We start from the raw sequence: 16,930 nt of genomic DNA, 5'->3' as shown, positions 1-16,930 counted from the left end.
CTGGTTTCTCAGGATGGCAGGTGAAGATCCCTGGAGGGCTGTGGCCCCTGCACTCCTGGCCCTTCTTCTCAGTCTCACCTTTTTCCTAGGAATAATGAGAACTAGATTAGTATGAGTCTTCTTCCTCTCCCTGTCCCTCTCAGGGGCACCCTGGTGAACTGAGCGAAGGTCTGTCATCCATCCATTTCATGAACAAACATTTATAGGTATTAGGCCTTACCAGGCTCTCTGGATATAGAAGTGAACAAAGCAAGCCCTCATGGAGGCAGTAAACAAGTAAAGCAATAATATCAGTAAACAAACCATGTCAATAGGGATAAAAAAGACAGTCTCAATAAACAAAGGGACAATATTGGATAGTGATGCGAGCTGTGAAGAATGAAGCAGGGAGCAGCACTGTTTATACCTGCTCAAGAGATTGGCTGAATCATTTACACCATAAAACACCCTTGGCAGAGGTGATGGGGGGACCCATCCGATAGGTGTTAAATGAAGAATACATATCCTAACAGGTGCATGGAATTTGATACCAAAACTAAAAACTAAACAAAATTAATAATATGTTGTTTAGCTGGGCACAGTGGCTCACGCCTGTAATCCCAGCACTTTGGGAGGCTGAGGCGAGTGGATCACCTGAGGTCGGGAGTTAGAGATCAGCTTCATCAACATGGAGAAACCCTGTCTCTACTAAAACAACAACAACAACAACAATCAATTAGCCGGGCATGGTGGTGCATGCCTGTAATCCCAGCTACTCAGGAGGCGAGGCAGGAGAATCACTTGAACCCAGAAGGCGGAGGTTGCGGTGAGCCAAGATTGGGCCATTGCACTCCAGCCTGGGCAGCAAGAGCGAAACTCCATCTGGAAAAAAAAAAAAAAAAAAGAGTTGTTTAGGGAAATATACATGGATGATTGTAAAAAGTGTCAAACAATGTTTTACAACCAAGGGATTAGTCAGAAAACTCAGCATAGTGGTTCCCGCCGTGAGGGGCAGTAGGAGACCGTGGTGACATTGAGCATCAGCATGCAGGGTACATGGGGGAATGCCCTGCTGCTTAGCTTAGTTGGTGCCCACTGTTGCTAACTTCATTTTACGCTTCATAATGAGCATGCTACATATAGTCTTATAAGTGTCAGCTCTTACATTGTAAAAGAGAACAAAATAGACTTTTTCCATCTGAAAACATCAAGTAAGGGTAAGGAAAGAGTGAGGTAGGGTCACGGTGAAAACTAAAGCTTTCTCAGGACAGGTGGTCAAGGAGCACCCTGCCCAGATCAGGAGGCCACGTCCACATGGCACAGGCCCTGCAGGACCAGGGGGTGGAGTGTGCGTGGGAAAGCAACAAAGGACCTGGAGCCTTCTCAGAGCAGACGCTCAAGCCTTAGAGAATGAGTGTTGGTTATTCAGGCACAGGCCACCACCCTTTATTTTTTTCAATCGTCCGCCAACGTTTAGCTTCTTTGCTTCCGGCATGAAGCCAGCCTTGTTCCTGAGTGAGACAGGCTTCCTTTGCCACGCGGCAGGTTCTCTGTAACAACACAGCCTTTCCCCTGGGCTCAGCGGGCTTGAGGCTCACTGAGAGTCAGGAAGCCACGTCTGCTGCACAATACCACAAATGCAATCCAGAGTCAACAGGAAGGATTTCATATTAGCTGCTGCCGGGATAGCCACTTCTGTTCATTAGTGTAGATAATTGATATGAGTGGAATCGTATCACTTTGAGATCTTAAAAAGTTCCATTTAAAATCCCCACCTCCCACCACTCCAGCCCCCTTAGTGAAAATAAACTGAAATTGTACTGGACTGCCCTTCCTCCCTCATGGGTGGAGGATGGATTCATGCGTCTCCTAACCAGCTGTACCAGCCTCAGCCTGCCGGCTCTACCTTCCTCCCCCATAACCTCCTGCGTCTCCTTTCCCTAGACCCTGGCCTATGGGGACATGAACCATGAGTGGATTGGGAACGAATGGCTGCCCAGCCTGGGGCTCCCGCAGTACCGCAGCTACTTCATGGAGTGCCTGGTGGACGCCCGCATGCTGGACCACCTCACCAAGAAGGACCTGCGGGTCCACCTGAAGATGGTGGACAGCTTCCATCGGTGAGCGAGGCTGAGCCCGGGGCTGCCTCCCTCATGGGGACCTCCCCCAGCTCTGAGGGTCTGCCTCCAGGAACAGAGGCGCCTCCATCTCTTCTGTTGGCCTCTTCTGAGTGGTAACAGGTCTCTCCCTTGGGAAAGTCTCCCTTGTCAAATCCTTGTCTCATCCTGTAATTTGAGGATTCTGATCCTCTGACCAGGTTTTTGTCCTCACAATGACCAGGTCATTATATCTAGTCTTGAAGACACAAAAAGTCCTTTTTCTTTCGCTTCGCCTCCTTTGAGTTGTCCCCCCAGGTCTGAGTTTTACTGCTTGTCTTTGGCCTTGCTGAATTTGCTGTGTTTACTCCGACAAGACTCAAACTGAATCTGGTGTTCAATTTAGGGGTCTCATTCCCCCCAAGGTGAGGGGAAGGTCTTGCTTGGCCTTTGCCGTGCCAGCATCCCAGATCGGAACCTCTCTGCTTTGGGCTCACATCCTTTTTCAAAGGAGGTCATCCGGTCCTCTCCTCCTCTTTGCTGAAAAGATCTTCTGTTCAAAAGTGTCTGCGGCAGAGGTCCCAAACTGGCAGCCCGTGGACAGAATTTGGCCCAGAGATGTGTTTTTGTTTGGCCCACATATATCTTAACAACTCAAATTGAGTTGCCAGTATTTAAACAGTAAGAGGTTTTATATACAATTCTGGATTTCTGGCTTCTCTGGAAACCTTGAAAGCTCTGTCAACACATTCTAGCATGGAAGCAGCCAGCTGGAGCTGAAGAGCAGGACAGGTGGGCCTGCCTCGGGACCTCCCAGCCCCCCAGCCTCCGTCCCTCACTTGCGTTACCTGCCTGGTCCCAGCAGGCATTTGTGCTGGAGAACACAGTGGGTGGGCATGGTTCCAGGAGGTGGCAGTTTTTAGGAAGTCCTTCTTAATGTCCAGCTTCAGGTCGTGTGGGTGGCTCTTCGGCTGGATAATAAGACAAGGAGTAGCGTTCTTCAAGGTTGCCTCAGGGCTCCATGGATGTCCTGTGGTCACTCCGACTGAGAAGTCTTATAGAAAGTTAAATCTGGAAGGGATCTAGTTAGTGTCCCTGTTTTACGGATGAGAACATTGAGGCATGGGGAGGAGCAGTAGCCCAAGGTCACTCACGGATGACAGTGGAGTACAGGGGAACCCAGGTACGCTGATTCGAGCCCAGTGCTCTTGCCACCACAAGGCAGAGCCTCCTGGCCTAGAACCCTTGGCCTGTCTGACTCCAGCAGGAATGCTGACTTGTGAGGGAAGACTGCATCCTCTCCTCTGCACTCACCCCCACCCAAATCAGCTAGGGCTAAAAGGGAATCGTTTGTCTCTGCCTGGAGGCTGCCAGGCCCAGCTGCACCTGTCCCCTACTCAGTGATTGATGGGGCTGGGGAGAGTTGAGCTGTTCGCCTGCCAAGCCTGGATGTGCCCGGGCTGCTAGAGGATCTGTCAGCCCGGCCCCAGCCAGGACTATGGAAATCCTCCCCACAACCCCTCTGCCCCGTCCCCGGAAGAAAATTGCGGCCTGCACTTGTGATTCTAGGTTCAGCTCTGAATCTTGAGTAATTCAGAGTTTCTAAAACATTTTCACATCTCACTGCCAAACTATGTTTCTACCTGCTTTTATTCCACTTAATATTTCACAGGCATGTTCTTACGTCTTTAAAATTTCTTTTAAATCCTAATTTTTATGACAAGAAAGGGATATTTTAAAACCTTATTTTACAGATAAGGAAAACAAGTTCAACAGAGGTCGATTTCCATCGGGTCACTCAGCCAGGTGGTTACAGACTGGGGCTCAGTTCCTTGTCTCTTGACACCCTGCTCAGAGCTCTCTTCCTTGGGACATGGTGCTCTACTGAGCAGGTCTTCTGGAAGAGCTCCTGTTATGGTAGGACAAGCATGCACAATAGTCACGAATGTCACCCTAATAGTGCTGCCACTACCGAGTGCCTGCAATGTTCCCAGGGCTGGGCTAAGCTCTTGCATTAATTCTCACCTGCAGGAGAGGTGTGACCCCATCTCACATTTGCTGGATGTCCCCTCAGCTAGGAAGGGGCCGAGCTGGTATCCAAACCCAGGTTGACCTAACTTTCAGGGCTTTATATTTTTGCTGTGGTATGCAGCAGCTCTGAAGAAACTGGACTGAAAATGATCATGAGTGAGCTTGAAATTAGACAGAAAGCATTTCCAGTCACCATGTGTATACATGGCCCTTCACAGGGGAGCAAAGCTTAAACCAGCAGCTTGAGCAACACGTGAGTGGCTTGGGCCAGATAAGGGTTCCTGGAAGTGGCATCTCTGAGCTCTGTTGTAGGCTGAAGAACCTCCTGCTTAGAAATGAGGGGAGAGGAGGAGGGAGCAGTCTGTGCAGTTTAATCTCAAAAAGCAGTGCCCTCAATAAGAGTCAAAAGCAGGCTGGGCGCGGTGGCTCACGCCTGTAATCCCAGCACTTTGGGAGGCCGAGGTGGGTAGATCACGAGGTCAAGAGATCGAGACCGTCCTGGTCAACATGGTGAAACCCCGTCTCTACTAAAAATACAAAAAATTAGCTGGGCATGGTGGCGCGTGCCTGTAATCCCAGCTACTCAGGAGGCTGAGGCAGGAGAACTGCCTGAACCCAGGAGGCGGAGGTTGCGGTGAGCCGAGATTGCGCCATTGTACTCCAGCCTGGGTAACAAGAGCGAAACTCTGTCTCAAAAAAAAAAAAAAAAAGAGTCAAAAGCAGACAGAGTTGGGAGGGACCTTCCATTCTAATTCTCTACAGATGGAAAAACTCAGAGAAGCTGAATGACAGGAGCGTTCAAGGAAGGAAGAATACTACAGCTCTTCCAAGATGGAATGAGCTGCCTTGGGAAGTAATGAGTTCAGGCACAGGTTCAGTGACTACTCTGAAGGAAGCTTATAGAGGTGACTCCTGCCTTAGGTGGGAGTGTGGACTGATGGCCTCAGGGTTCCTTCTGACCCTCAGGATCTGTGGTTCTATACCTGGCTTAGTTACTGAATGCTTACTGTGCACCTGATACTGTTTAAGTACTTTCAGTAATTTGTGTGAATTGATTATTTCATTTACTTCATCAAGCATTTGTAGACTCCCTGCCTGTGTTCAGGGTTTAAGATGAGTGAACAAGCTTATATTCTAACTGGAAGAGACAGTCAAGGAATAATTAATATATGATATGTTAATAGACAAAACATGCTAGGAAAAAAATTTGACCAGGGTGAGGGGGATTGGGAGTATGGGCCAGGGGAGGTGATGGTGATATTGCAATTTTAAATCTGATGAACAATGTGACTAGTGAATTGTACTGAGAAGGTGACATTTAAGCAAAGACTTAATGGAGACAAAAGGAGTGAGCTACACAACCGGCTGGGGGGGAGGAATGTTCCAGGCAGAGGCAGCCACCAGTGCAAAGGCCCTGAGGCCCGCAGGCCCAGGGAGCGTGCTGGGTTTGAGGAGCAGCAGGGCTGTCAGTGTGGCTACAGCAGAGAGAGCAAGGACAGTGGCTGAAGTGGGGTTAGACAGGTAGGGGAGCAGATCATGGAGTATCTTATAGGCCATTGTCACGACCTGAGTGAAGTGGGGATACAGAGGGGTATCTTGTTTTTGCTTTTTCTTCTACTTGCAGGTGGTAGGGCCTTTGTCATTCTAGTGCCTGGAGAGAGAGGGACATGTTGGTTTGATTCAAAGAACTTTTTTCACATCAATCCCCAGGCCTGCTCCCTGGCTGAGAGGGAGGATATGGGGTAGACAGAGAAAGGGAGTAACCTTGGGATGGATCTTGGGCAAGCCCCTGGGGAAGGAGGATTACGAGGGGGCTGGGGTACTCTTCGTGCTAGAGGCAGTAGATCTGGACATGCTGTGGCTGGAGCTGGATGTGGGACAGGTGGGGTGGGAATGTGGCCCCACTGAGGCTCTGGCTCGGGGGCTGTGTGTCTGCAGAACCAGTCTTCAGTATGGCATCATGTGTCTGAAGAGGCTGAATTATGACCGGAAGGAGCTGGAGAAGAGGCGAGAGGAGAGCCAGCACGAGATCAAGGGTAAGCTTGTCAGGCTTGGAGAGGGTGCAGGAGCAGCCTGCTGGGCTGGTCCCTGCCTTGAGCCAAGTGGAGGGGAGGCATTCTGTGGCTCAAGGAATCTCCCAGTCTGACAGGAAGAGGCAGCCTCACCTTAGGGAGCTCCCAGTCTGTTAGAGGAGACATAGTCCATGCCACGTTGGCTATAATTCCCCTCCCTCAATCCCACATACCAGACAGCAGCCACCAACTGGACAAATGCAGTGAATCCTCTGGAATGGTGCTATAGACTGGTGCTTGTGGCACTCGATGATCTGGGTGGCGTTGGATGGGAGACGCAAGTTTTAGAGGAGACCTTGTAGGTGGGAAGAATAAGAAGGCCATTTCAGCTGTGGGCAGGGGGGTGACCCATGCAAGGGCTCTGGGGAGAAAGCTCGGAGCCTGTTAGCCTGACTCCAGGTTCTGCAACCTAGCAGGGATGGAGTGAGTAGGGGGTTGGTTCTCCAGGAGCCCAGGTGCCAGGGAGGACAGAAAGAAGATATGGAAAGTTGGGGATGGGGTGGCGGCCAGAGAGCAAGGTGGACTAGGGGCTCTGGGTTTCGGGAGCTGTGCTTCTCATCCTTGGAGGGCCCTTGATGAAATGTAGTGTCTCCTTCCATCCCTTTTCTTCCCCCACCCTCCAGATGTGCTGGTTTGGACCAACGACCAGGTGGTTCATTGGGTCCAGTCTATTGGGCTCCGGGACTACGCAGGAAACCTTCATGAGAGTGGTGTGCATGGAGCCTTGCTGGCCCTGGATGAGAACTTCGACCACAACACGCTGGCCCTGATCCTCCAGATCCCCACACAGAACACCCAGGTGGGCAGCCTTTTAATCAGGCAACCTGTCTCTCCCTCCTCCCTCACTGGCTTGCTTTCTTTCTCTCATACACAAAGGCTTAGGTATCTTGCAGAAGGGGGAGGCGGGGGCTTTTCTAGGGCCTATGCCAGAGGGGATTGCAGTGTTCTCAATCCTCCAGTAGTCCCTGTGCATAAGAAAGCCCCCATGGGCACACATGGCTTTCACATACAGAGTACGCCTAGCGTGGGCCTGGCACATCCCCATCCTGCCTGGGGTACCTCCGTCTCCTCCTAACCCCACTTCCTAGCTGAGACTTCGAGCCTTCCTTTTCATCCTGCTTCTCTGATCTGACTTTTCTTAGAGGGGAGCCAGTCCCAGGGCCTGGAGAGACCAGAGAGCCCATACCACCTTTGTCTACCACCCTACGGTCTGCTCCTGGGCCCCTGGGCTTCAAAAAGCTAAATATACCAAATCACAGAGCCCAGAGCTTCACCATGCCAGGGCTTTGGCTCTCTGTCAACAGCTCAAAAGATTAAACATCTCCTGAAATTACATTTTGTCATTTTTATGGAGCTGTCATCTAAGAATATATCTAAATGTTTCTTGAACCTATTTATATTTCTGGCCTTTTTAACTTCCTGTGGGTAATAGATTCTAGAAGTGCTGCTTGTTGTGTAGAGCACTTCCTGATTTTATTTGTCCTAAAAATGCCCCTGTCAGGCCCCTGGGGAAGGAACTACCTCCTCCTCATAGTTTAGGTTTGGTAAGGATATTTGTATTTAACCAGTTCTCACCTTTTGTGATTTCATAAACTCTGATTGTATTGCCTCTGGTCCCAAGCCTTTGTCTCTCCAGACAGAGTCTTCTTAATTCTTTTAGGCTTTCCTCATATAGACTTGCCTCTGTCCCCTGATTGTTTTAGCTGCCCTTGTCTGGACTGTTTGCAGCTGTCAGATCTCTTTTGAAATTCAGCCACCAGAGCTGCACAGTCTATTCTGGGAGCAGACACGTTTTGGCTTGAGTGAGGGCAGGGCTGGGTTGTCTCATAATTCTGGGTAGTGTGCTGGCCTTTTAGGGGTGGTGGCAGTGCACAGGGCCAGTGTGTCCTGTAGGCATTCGGCAGTGACCCCTCTACCCCAATGAGTCAAAATGCATAGGACAGATCTTGTCATTCTCCAAGAGGAACTTGGATTTCTCCCCCAAGGGCAGTTCTCTCCGCTTGCCCACTGGGCAAAAGCCTCATCTGTTGCTTTCCTGGCCACTCACATGGCTTTGTGAGATGCTGCTGAAATGTACACCTATCCTCCTCACCTCTCACTGCCCAGAGGAGCAGGGTCATTTGGATACTTGAAATTTACTATGCTTCTTTCAAATCATTTCTAAAAATGTTATGTTCCCAATGCTGGCACAGACTGTCCTTACGGTTAATATTTTCCCCCCAGAAATGGATTTTTCTCTTTCTTTGATTTCCTATCTCTAATGCATTCAGTTTTGGAGGATAGCAATAATTCTGTAAATAGTAGCAGGGACACCTCTCTATGGCTTCCTAACCTTTCTTAATTTCCTGATCCAGTCATTGAGCTTAGCTGTTGGGAGAAGTAGTGTCTGACCCAATATGGAATTCCTCATTTAAAATGGTTAAAAATGGCTCAGCGTGGTAGCTCAGGCCTGTATGCTCAGCATTTTGGAAGGTCAAGGTGGGAGGATTGCTTGAGTCCGGGAGTTCAAGACCAGCCTGGATAACATAGTGAGACCCAGTCTCTACAAAAGTTTTAAAATATTAACTGGGTTTGGTAGTGCGTGACTTTAGTCCCAGTTACTGGGGAGGCTAAGGCAGGAGTTTTGCTTGAACTCAGGAGTTTAAGGCCACAGTGAGCCATGATTGTGCCACTGGACTCCAGCCTGGGCAACAGAGTAAGACCCTGTCTCACTCAAAAAAAAAAAAAAGCTTGAAAATATCTGGTAGCAATTTTGAAAACTTTTCAATTTCTGGTATTTCTGAAAACTCTGAATGAGTTAATCTCCTGGGAGGCCTAGAGAAAGGGTTTATGCACACAGCCCAGGGACCACCAACATCCATAACTGAGCAGGCTTCTTAATTTAAGCTTTTGATGTGAAAACTTATCCGATAGATTTATTTAATTCAAATTAGTTAAATTCTGGTGATCCCTGATTTATATGTTTACTTACCCCTCCAGAAAGACAGTCAAGCACGACTTTCCCCTTTCAGACGATGTTTTTTCCAAGTAGGAGAAGTCTGCTTATCTATGTGTTCTATGGTCCTACTTTTTTGTTTTTTTCTTGGAAACAGGATCTTGTTCTGACACCCAGTCTGGAGTGCAGGTGCGATCATAGCTTACTGCAGCCTCAAACTCCTGGGCTCAGGCTATCCTCCTGCCCAGCCAGTGGCTGGGACTATAGGCATACACAACCATGCCAAGTTAATTTTTTTTTTTTTTTTTTGTAGAGTCACAGTCTTGCTATGTTGCCAAGGCTGCTACTTTTTTTTTTTTAAATACATTTTTCTAGTTTGTTGTATATGAAAGAATCCTAGGCTTATGGTTTTACTTCTGAGGTTTGCTTGAAGGAGAAGCTTCAGAAAGGTTGTAAAGGTCTCTCATTGGCTAAACACACTGAAGCCTTGTATCTCTACCCTTGGACCCTATGAAAAAGGTGAAAGATGGCGTAAAGGTAGTTCACTCCAGTTAACCACCTTTCCCTCCCCGGCTCTATGTTCTCCAGGCACGTCAAGTGATGGAAAGAGAGTTCAATAACCTCTTGGCTTTGGGCACAGACCGGAAGCTGGATGACGTGAGTATCTGGCCATGAATTAGGGGCTTTGGGGATTTGGTCCTCTTAGTTAGATTGAAGTTCCTGAGTTCTGCCTTCCCTTGGCTAGTTATTGGAAGGCTAATCTAAGGGAGGAGAGCCAGAGGGGATGGGGATAATGTCAGGGTGTTGAGGAGGTGGGCCAGCCCTAGAAGGACTTGTCTTGGGTAGCAATAGGCTGTGGCGAAGTCTCTGTGAAAATCTTATGCAAAAGCTGAAGGCCCCATGCGTACTTCCAGCATCTTTCAATTTGGTGCCCCGCCTTCCTATCCGCATAGGATCAAAGATTTTCCCCAAAGGCCGTATCTTTGGGAGCACACCTTTTTCTTGATCTCTCAGACCATGTCTCTTCAGTGCTGAGCCCAGCATACCTCCAGCCTGCTCAGTAAGACTCCAGCCCATCCTCCAGGAGCATGGGTGTGTGGAGGTGGATGCCCCGCGGAGACCGTTACATGACAGGTTTGCTCTCTCGCTCCCCAGCGCAGTCTGCACAGCTGAACATCGGCTCAGGCTTTTACCATCCCAGCTTTCTCGAGTTTCACCCTTGGGGCTACCTTCACACCAAGTTAAAGTTTTCCTCTCTCCGCCCTCCTGGTTGCTGAAGGAACAGTCCCTTGCTCTTGATTTCATCAGGCCTTCCCCTTGAGCTGAGGGGAGACCCTGGCATTTGGAGTCCTACGGTCCCCTTTGAGATGCTGACCTAAGCGCACCGGTTTCCTGAGATCATGGTCCCTCCTTGGCCCCTGCCTCCTCTTCCACCTTTCCTCCTCCTCCCTCCTCACTTTCCCATCACTGCCCTTGCCTGTCAGGGTTGCCATAGTTGATTTGGCTCCAAATAAGTTAAAAGCCCAGAGTGCGTTTATTTTTCACTGCTCTGTCTTCAGTCAGATCACTGATTCTTAATGGGGCTAAAACCCACCTTTGTAGAAGGATTGCTCTGCCTCAGGGAGACACAGGGCACTCTCAGGAATACACAGAATTTGTGGAAGTGTTTTCTTCACAGAGGTATCTTGAATTTTGGGAGGAAAAAATAGATTTATATATGTATATTTTTTGGTCATTTGGATACTTGAAAAGAGATAAACTGTCAGCACCCCATCCCCGACCCAGAGCTGTCCCAACTCTGAGAGATCTCAGTTTTCCCAATAGCCCTGTGATATTGACCCTCCCACTAATTCTGCATGCATTTAGGATCGAAGCTTTCTTTGTTGCTCTGGAGAAATGACTCCCATATATCTATTAGTGTGGTGCTAATTTAGAAGCTATGTAGTCCTTCAGTCCTTACAAAAATATTCTTTGCCTGCCCTGTGCCAGGCATTGTGCCAGGCATTGTGCCAGGCGTGGTGGTTAGTGATGATGGTGTCTCACTTTATGGTAATGATCACCACACGAGACAGGTTATTATGCTCATCTTATGTACGGATGAGGAAATCGAAGCTCAAAGAGGGAACTTACTTGCTGTGGCAGAGCAGGACCGCAGCAGATATGTGTCTGATTCCTGAGCTCTTCCCCCTTGTTCCACTTCCTCTGGGAAGCTTGTGGAGCTATCTGGCCTATCAGGCCCCAGACATTGGGTGGTATTATTGATTAGACATTGGGGTGCACATAGAGCAGTGCAGCGGGGTTTTTGGGATGCAAGTAGGTTTGGGCTAAAGAGGTTGGTTTTTACCGGAAGCATAGAGTAGAAGCCAGGTCCTGGGAATAAGGTAAGATTTGGGGTTGGGGGCAGGGTCTGAGGTCCTAGGAGACTGCCTCCTGTCCAAATGTCTAGCACATCATCAGCGACCTTGAGCTGTCTCTTGCAACCAGACCCTCTGCCAGTTTTGGTTCTTAGTGTCCCTTCTCAAGCTTCAAGGCTCTTGAGGGTGGTATCCAGTTCTCCCTCTACGTGGAAATGAGGACTCAAGGGAAATAAGGAGGAGGAGAGTGGGAAGGAAGAATATCTCATTATTAGGGGACAGCGGAGGAGTGTAGAAACAGGTCTTAGGGTTGCCTGAAGGTGGAAATGGAGAAAAGGGGAAGGCGAGAGAGAGAAAAGAGGCTCTGGGCTAGGGTAAGAGCAAGATCATGGGGAGGACAGCAGTGACAAGGAACATTTCTGACAGACTCAGGAATGGGACGCCTGCATAAAGGGCCAGCTACCGCCTGTTCATTTAATGAGTATTTATTGAATGCCTAAGGTGATCCCAGGCACTGCTCACAGGTTGGGGATACATTGGTTGGAACAAAAAAGATTATGGTTTCTGCCACATGGAGCATAGAATTTGAGAGAGAGAGAGAAAGAGTGAGAGAGAACGTGAAAGGCATGGAGGTAGGGAGAAAGGTAGGAGGTGGGAAAAGGGGAAGAGGAAAGATACAGTCATGCGTGGCTTAGCGACGCTTTGCCACGGGGATAAGTCCTGAGAAAGGCATCACTAGGCAATTTGATCACTGTGAACACCATAGAATGGACTTACACAAACCTAGGTGGTAGAGCCTATTGCACACCTAAGCTACATGGTATATAGCCTGTTGCTCCTAGGCTACAAATCTATACAGCTTGTTACTGTACTGAATACTGTTGGCATTTGTAAGTATTTGTATTTCTAAATAGAAAAGGCACAGTAAAAGTATTATAATCTTGTGGGACCACCATCGTATATGACATCCATCACTGACTGAAACATGTGCTGTGCGACTGTATTAATAAAATAATCTCATAAATACATATAAAAATGCTACTAGGAAGGGTGCTATGACAGAGAGGGATATGGTGCTGAGAATTTATCAGAGCATCTGGCCCACTCAGGGCACACACAACAAACCCTAGGGGGTCGGGGCTGGGAGGGGTTGTGGGGGCAAGAACAGGTGGGTGAACGTCCATTGTTCCTGCTAGTCCCACCCTGCCTGCGTCAGCTCTGAGAGCATGGGGTGGAGGGAGATGGGCATGACTTCCAAGCAGGGTGGATGGAGGCTCTGAAGTGTGGGGAGGGGAGGCCTGTGCAGAGGGGCCTGCTGTAAGGTTGTGGCCTTGGGAGCCCTGTGGCAGAGATGGTTATTTCGGAGACATGGCTGGCAGGCGTGAGGGGGCCAGATGGCAGGGGCTGCCTGCCGTGTCCTTTGGAGGAGCGTGCATCTACTTGGTCATCTGCTTGATGCATCTCTGTCACCGAGTGATTTCATCTGATCCCATTAGTAATAGGCAGCCTGAGAAGCAGGGCAGATGTTATTATTCCCATTTTACTGATGATGAAACTGAGGCTTAGAGAGGTAACTCATCTGGTCCAGGGCCACATAGCCAGTAAAATGGCAGAGTCAGGATTAGAAGCCAGGTGTCTGCCTCCTGACAGTGCTCTTCCAGCATACTGGGTTACAACCATTCAGAGGCCCCAGAAGGACAGGACAGTGTGTATAGGGACTGGCTGTCGCTTCCCATGGGCTGAGGCTGAGGAGAGCCTTGAAAGGTCAGTGTCATGCCAAGCCCACTTTGAAAAGATTGCATTGGGCTGGGAAACAGTTCAACTGCAGGATGGCAGACCCAACCACATTCTCCCCACACACTCCCTTCATCCGCCAGCCAGAGACAGGGACGTTCAGAGTCGCAGGGTTTCTCCATTCACTGTACAGATGGAAAAACTCAAGCCTAGAAAGCGGAGGTGACCCCGCTCCCGTCTTTCCAAAGGGGTAGGATTGGTGCTTCTAGAACCTGCCGCGACTGGCCCCCTCCAGGCCGTGAGGATGGCAATGCCAACAGGGCCTTCGGGCCTTTGGTGTCCCCACCGTGCAGGGGGATGACAAGGTGTTCCGCCGCGCGCCCTCCTGGAGGAAGCGCTTCCGGCCGCGGGAGCACCACGGCGGCGGCATGCTCAGCGCCTCGGCAGAGACCCTCCCGGCGGGCTTCCGCGTGTCCACCCTGGGGCCCCTGCAGCCCCCACCGGCCCCGCCAAAGAAGATCATGCCTGAAGGTGAGTGACAGGCGGGCTGGGCATGGCTGAGGCCCAGCCGAGCCCGGGCTCCTTCCTGGCACCGTGGGGCCGGACCGGGCGGAGAGGGACGAGGCCGAGGCTGGCGCCCTGCGCGCTCCCGGGCTGCCGCTGCACTAACGCCGCGGGGAGCGTGTGCGCGCACTAACCCGCTGCTCCGTGTGTTCTCCCGCGGCTGCTGACTCCTCCCAGCCGGGACGGCGGGGGCGCAGAGACTGGAGACCTCCACGGTTCGGACCTACTCCTGCTGACCCCCCACCCTCCCGCCCTGGGTCTGACGGGGGTGTGCCCGTGGCTCGGGGTAAGTGGGCCAGGCCTGGGGATTCGGGCACCTTGCTGCTGGCCCTTGGCCCCACGCACCTACCTCTGGCTGCCGGCCTGGCCCTGCTGCTCCAGCCCCGCTCGCCAGCCTGCCCGGCTTGCCCCTTCCTGCTTCATCTGGCCCAGGCGCTTTGCGCTTGGAGCACGCTGTCGCTGCCGCTGCTGCACACCCTGCAACCCGCCTCACAGATGCCCTGCAACCTGCCTCAGTGCGATGCTTGTCTCTCTCTCTCTCTCCCTCAGCTCACTCCCACTATCTCTACGGACACATGCTCTCCGCCTTCCGGGACTAGCCGCAGCCCCCAGGGCGGGCTTCCTCCTCCTGGGTTTCACAGGCTGCAGACCCCTCCTGCTCGTTCCCCTTCCTTCCACGGCTCCCAGTCTCATCCGTGACTTTCCGGTTGCCCTGGATCTCAGAATATACTCGTCCACCTCCTCTGCACCCCACAACCCCCAGTCCCACCATGTGTCCTTTGTAAGTGTGGTGGATGTGGCTGGGGTCTCCTGGTATCGTGGAGGCACCCAGGTTGTCCACGCTCGGTATTCTGGGGGAAGGAAAGAAGGGCAGTCCAGGGTGGATGTGAAGCCACCCTTCCTCTTCTGGAGCCAGTCTGGTCTGCACTGCAACCTCCACCAGGACCAGGATCCTGGGCCACAGGATGGGATGGTGCTTCCAAGAAAGGGTCATTTCACAGGCTGCCCTGCTTGGGCTATTCAACCTTAGGGTCTCTGTCCACGTCTGGCTGTGCCAAACAGTCTGGCAGCTGGTTTTGGAACCCCCAGCATCACTACTCTCCCAACCTATCACCATGACTTCAGTTCCTGTCCCCATTCTTTTGGGGACAGGGAGGGCCTGGGAGGGGCTACAGGAGGACCCCATTCTCCCTAAGGATGGTGAGGCTGGGAGGAGGAAGGCTGAGGTAGAGATTCCAGGCCCTGGCATAAGCTGAATCCCAAATGTGGGTTTGGGAAGAACCGGAGAGAAATGGATCCCTGAACTCTGGGCCAAGGGTGAGGAAGGGGAAATTCTAAGCCCCTGCCCTATAAGAGGTAGGCAGACCAGGCAGAGGGAGAGCCAATGGCCTCTGGTAGCCTTAAGCCCAAAGGGCAGTGGGAATGTCCCCTGCCCCAACCGTCGGGTGGAGCTCCTGCTGGGCTGTGGGGAGGGGAGGTTGTGTGGATCTTGGCTCTGGGGCAGAACGGATCTGACCGTGCATTGCTGACTCTGTTTCCAGTATCCTCTCCCCTCTTCTCCCCTCTGCCTCACTTCTTTAGTAACCCCAGCCCTATAAAAATGAACCTGAGGGGTGGATTGAATATACATTGACCCTAAAGTCAAGTATGGGGAAAAGGCAGACTGAGGCATCCTTTCTCTGACATCCCAGGAAGAAAATAGCTTCTCCTGCAGTGATTCATGTCCAAGGTCCAGGAGATCCAGTGTTGGTGAAGGCAGCCATTCTCCTGCTTATCCCCAGATCACCCACCCAGCCCTAACCCAGGCTCTTTTGGTGTGCAGGGACTGCCTCCTCCCAGAATTCCTAAGATCCACCCAGCTTCCACCATGTTCATTGCTTTCCCCAGCAGCATGGTGAGAACTGGGGCTGAGAGATACAGGTCCTGATTTGGTAGGAATATTATTCCCAAGAAATTCCCCCTCCTCACCTACTCCCTCATCCTGCCAAGGTGCCTGAATACGTTCAAGACTTATGTTCAGGATGGGATGATGGACCCTAGGGCTTCATCAAAGTGAGAAGAAAGGAAAAGCATCTGGCACGTGTTTCTTGGAGAGGGGCCAGGGCAGTGCCATCCTACAGGTGGCTGGAGCAGCTGCTTTGCAACCCGATCACCTTGAGTTCTGAGCAGGGATAGGCTTGCAGGTGAGATAATGGGCCAGGGCACCCAGTCCAGAAGGAGCAGTGGCACCTGGGCAGTCCCAGGGCTTAGAGCTTGCTGCCCCTTTTCGGTAGAGGAGAGGCTCATCAGTGGTGTGGCGGGGTGGGCTCTCCCCTAGGCTTGGGCAAGGCAGCCACCTGCCCTTGCTCTCCCTTATTGTTCCCCGGCCTCCCTGCCATCAAGTTCTGGGAGTGGAGATGGAGGGATTATTGAGCAGAAAATGAGTTGAATGGAGATAAGGAGCTCCCATCCCTGGGTATTGGATGTTAAGATGATAGAGATTCCTAAGATTGGTGGAGGTGGGCACTGCACAGCCATCTGACTCCATCAGGGTGCTCTTGATGGGCTGGCTGTATGGGACACTCAGTCCCAGCCTCTCCCCTCTACAAATCCTGCCACTTTTGGCCATGTTGTAATGCAGCAGCTGTGCCAGGGAAGCTGGGTCCATTCAGGGCACCTTGAGAATTATTACAGGGAGGTGATGAGAAGCGAAATCTGTGCCAACAGTGATGGAAGGCTGTTGTCTTGGTGTGTCCCTTGCCTCATAGTCAATATATTTTTTTCTTTGGAGAGTCACCAGTGACCCGAGCCCTCCACACCAGCCTCCTGTATCTCATCAGGTCCCTTCTCAGTACTGTATTGGCTCAGTGCATCAGGAATGGGTGTATGGGTGTGTGTGGGTGTGAGTGTGAGTGTGTATATACCAATAAACAACCTGGTTTTAAGATAATGTATAAATGGCCTCCAGTCTTTTTTTTTTTTAACTTTGAAGCTCACCTGAGATTTCCAGCTTCTTTCATAGTCATAAAGGCTGCTGTACTCTGGAGAGGAAATATCACAGTTTTGAGAACTTATAGTCAATAACTATCTGCTTACTTTACGTAAGCACAGCATTGACAGATTAATGTTTGGGTTGCATGTGCCCAGTGGGTAGAGGACCAGATACGGAGAGAGGAGCCCGACGTC

At 50.9% G+C, this 16,930-nt stretch overlaps 1 protein-coding gene across 19 annotated transcripts in view; it reads left to right on the top strand.

Moving 5' to 3' along the window:
* The window catches only part of PPFIA4 (PTPRF interacting protein alpha 4), a 53,382-nt gene extending 36,680 nt beyond the window's left edge, over positions 1-16,702 (top strand). For 11 of the 19 annotated variants that reach the window (XR_012513514.1, XR_012513519.1, XR_012513517.1 and 8 more), the window contains 7 exons: positions 1,924-2,099; positions 6,045-6,142; positions 6,802-6,977; positions 9,702-9,770; positions 13,555-13,732; positions 13,943-14,051; positions 14,315-14,404. Coding sequence is in view for 8 of the 19 variants with exons in the window: in XM_074385015.1 (XP_074241116.1) it covers positions 1,924-2,099; positions 6,045-6,142; positions 6,802-6,977; positions 9,702-9,770; positions 13,555-13,732; positions 14,315-14,364 (747 nt within the window). In the remaining 11 variants the exon portion in view is untranslated. The other 8 variants (XM_074385015.1, XM_074385014.1, XM_039465838.2 and 5 more) reach the window with 3 other exon arrangements.
* The last annotated feature ends 228 nt before the right edge of the window (positions 16,703-16,930 follow it).

This window comes from Saimiri boliviensis, chromosome 14 (genome assembly GCF_048565385.1).
Source record: "Saimiri boliviensis isolate mSaiBol1 chromosome 14, mSaiBol1.pri, whole genome shotgun sequence".
In the NCBI taxonomy this organism is placed as follows: domain Eukaryota; kingdom Metazoa; phylum Chordata; class Mammalia; order Primates; family Cebidae; genus Saimiri; species Saimiri boliviensis.
Note: the sequence above shows the minus strand (reverse complement) of the source record. Positions and strands in the feature narration are given on the sequence as shown.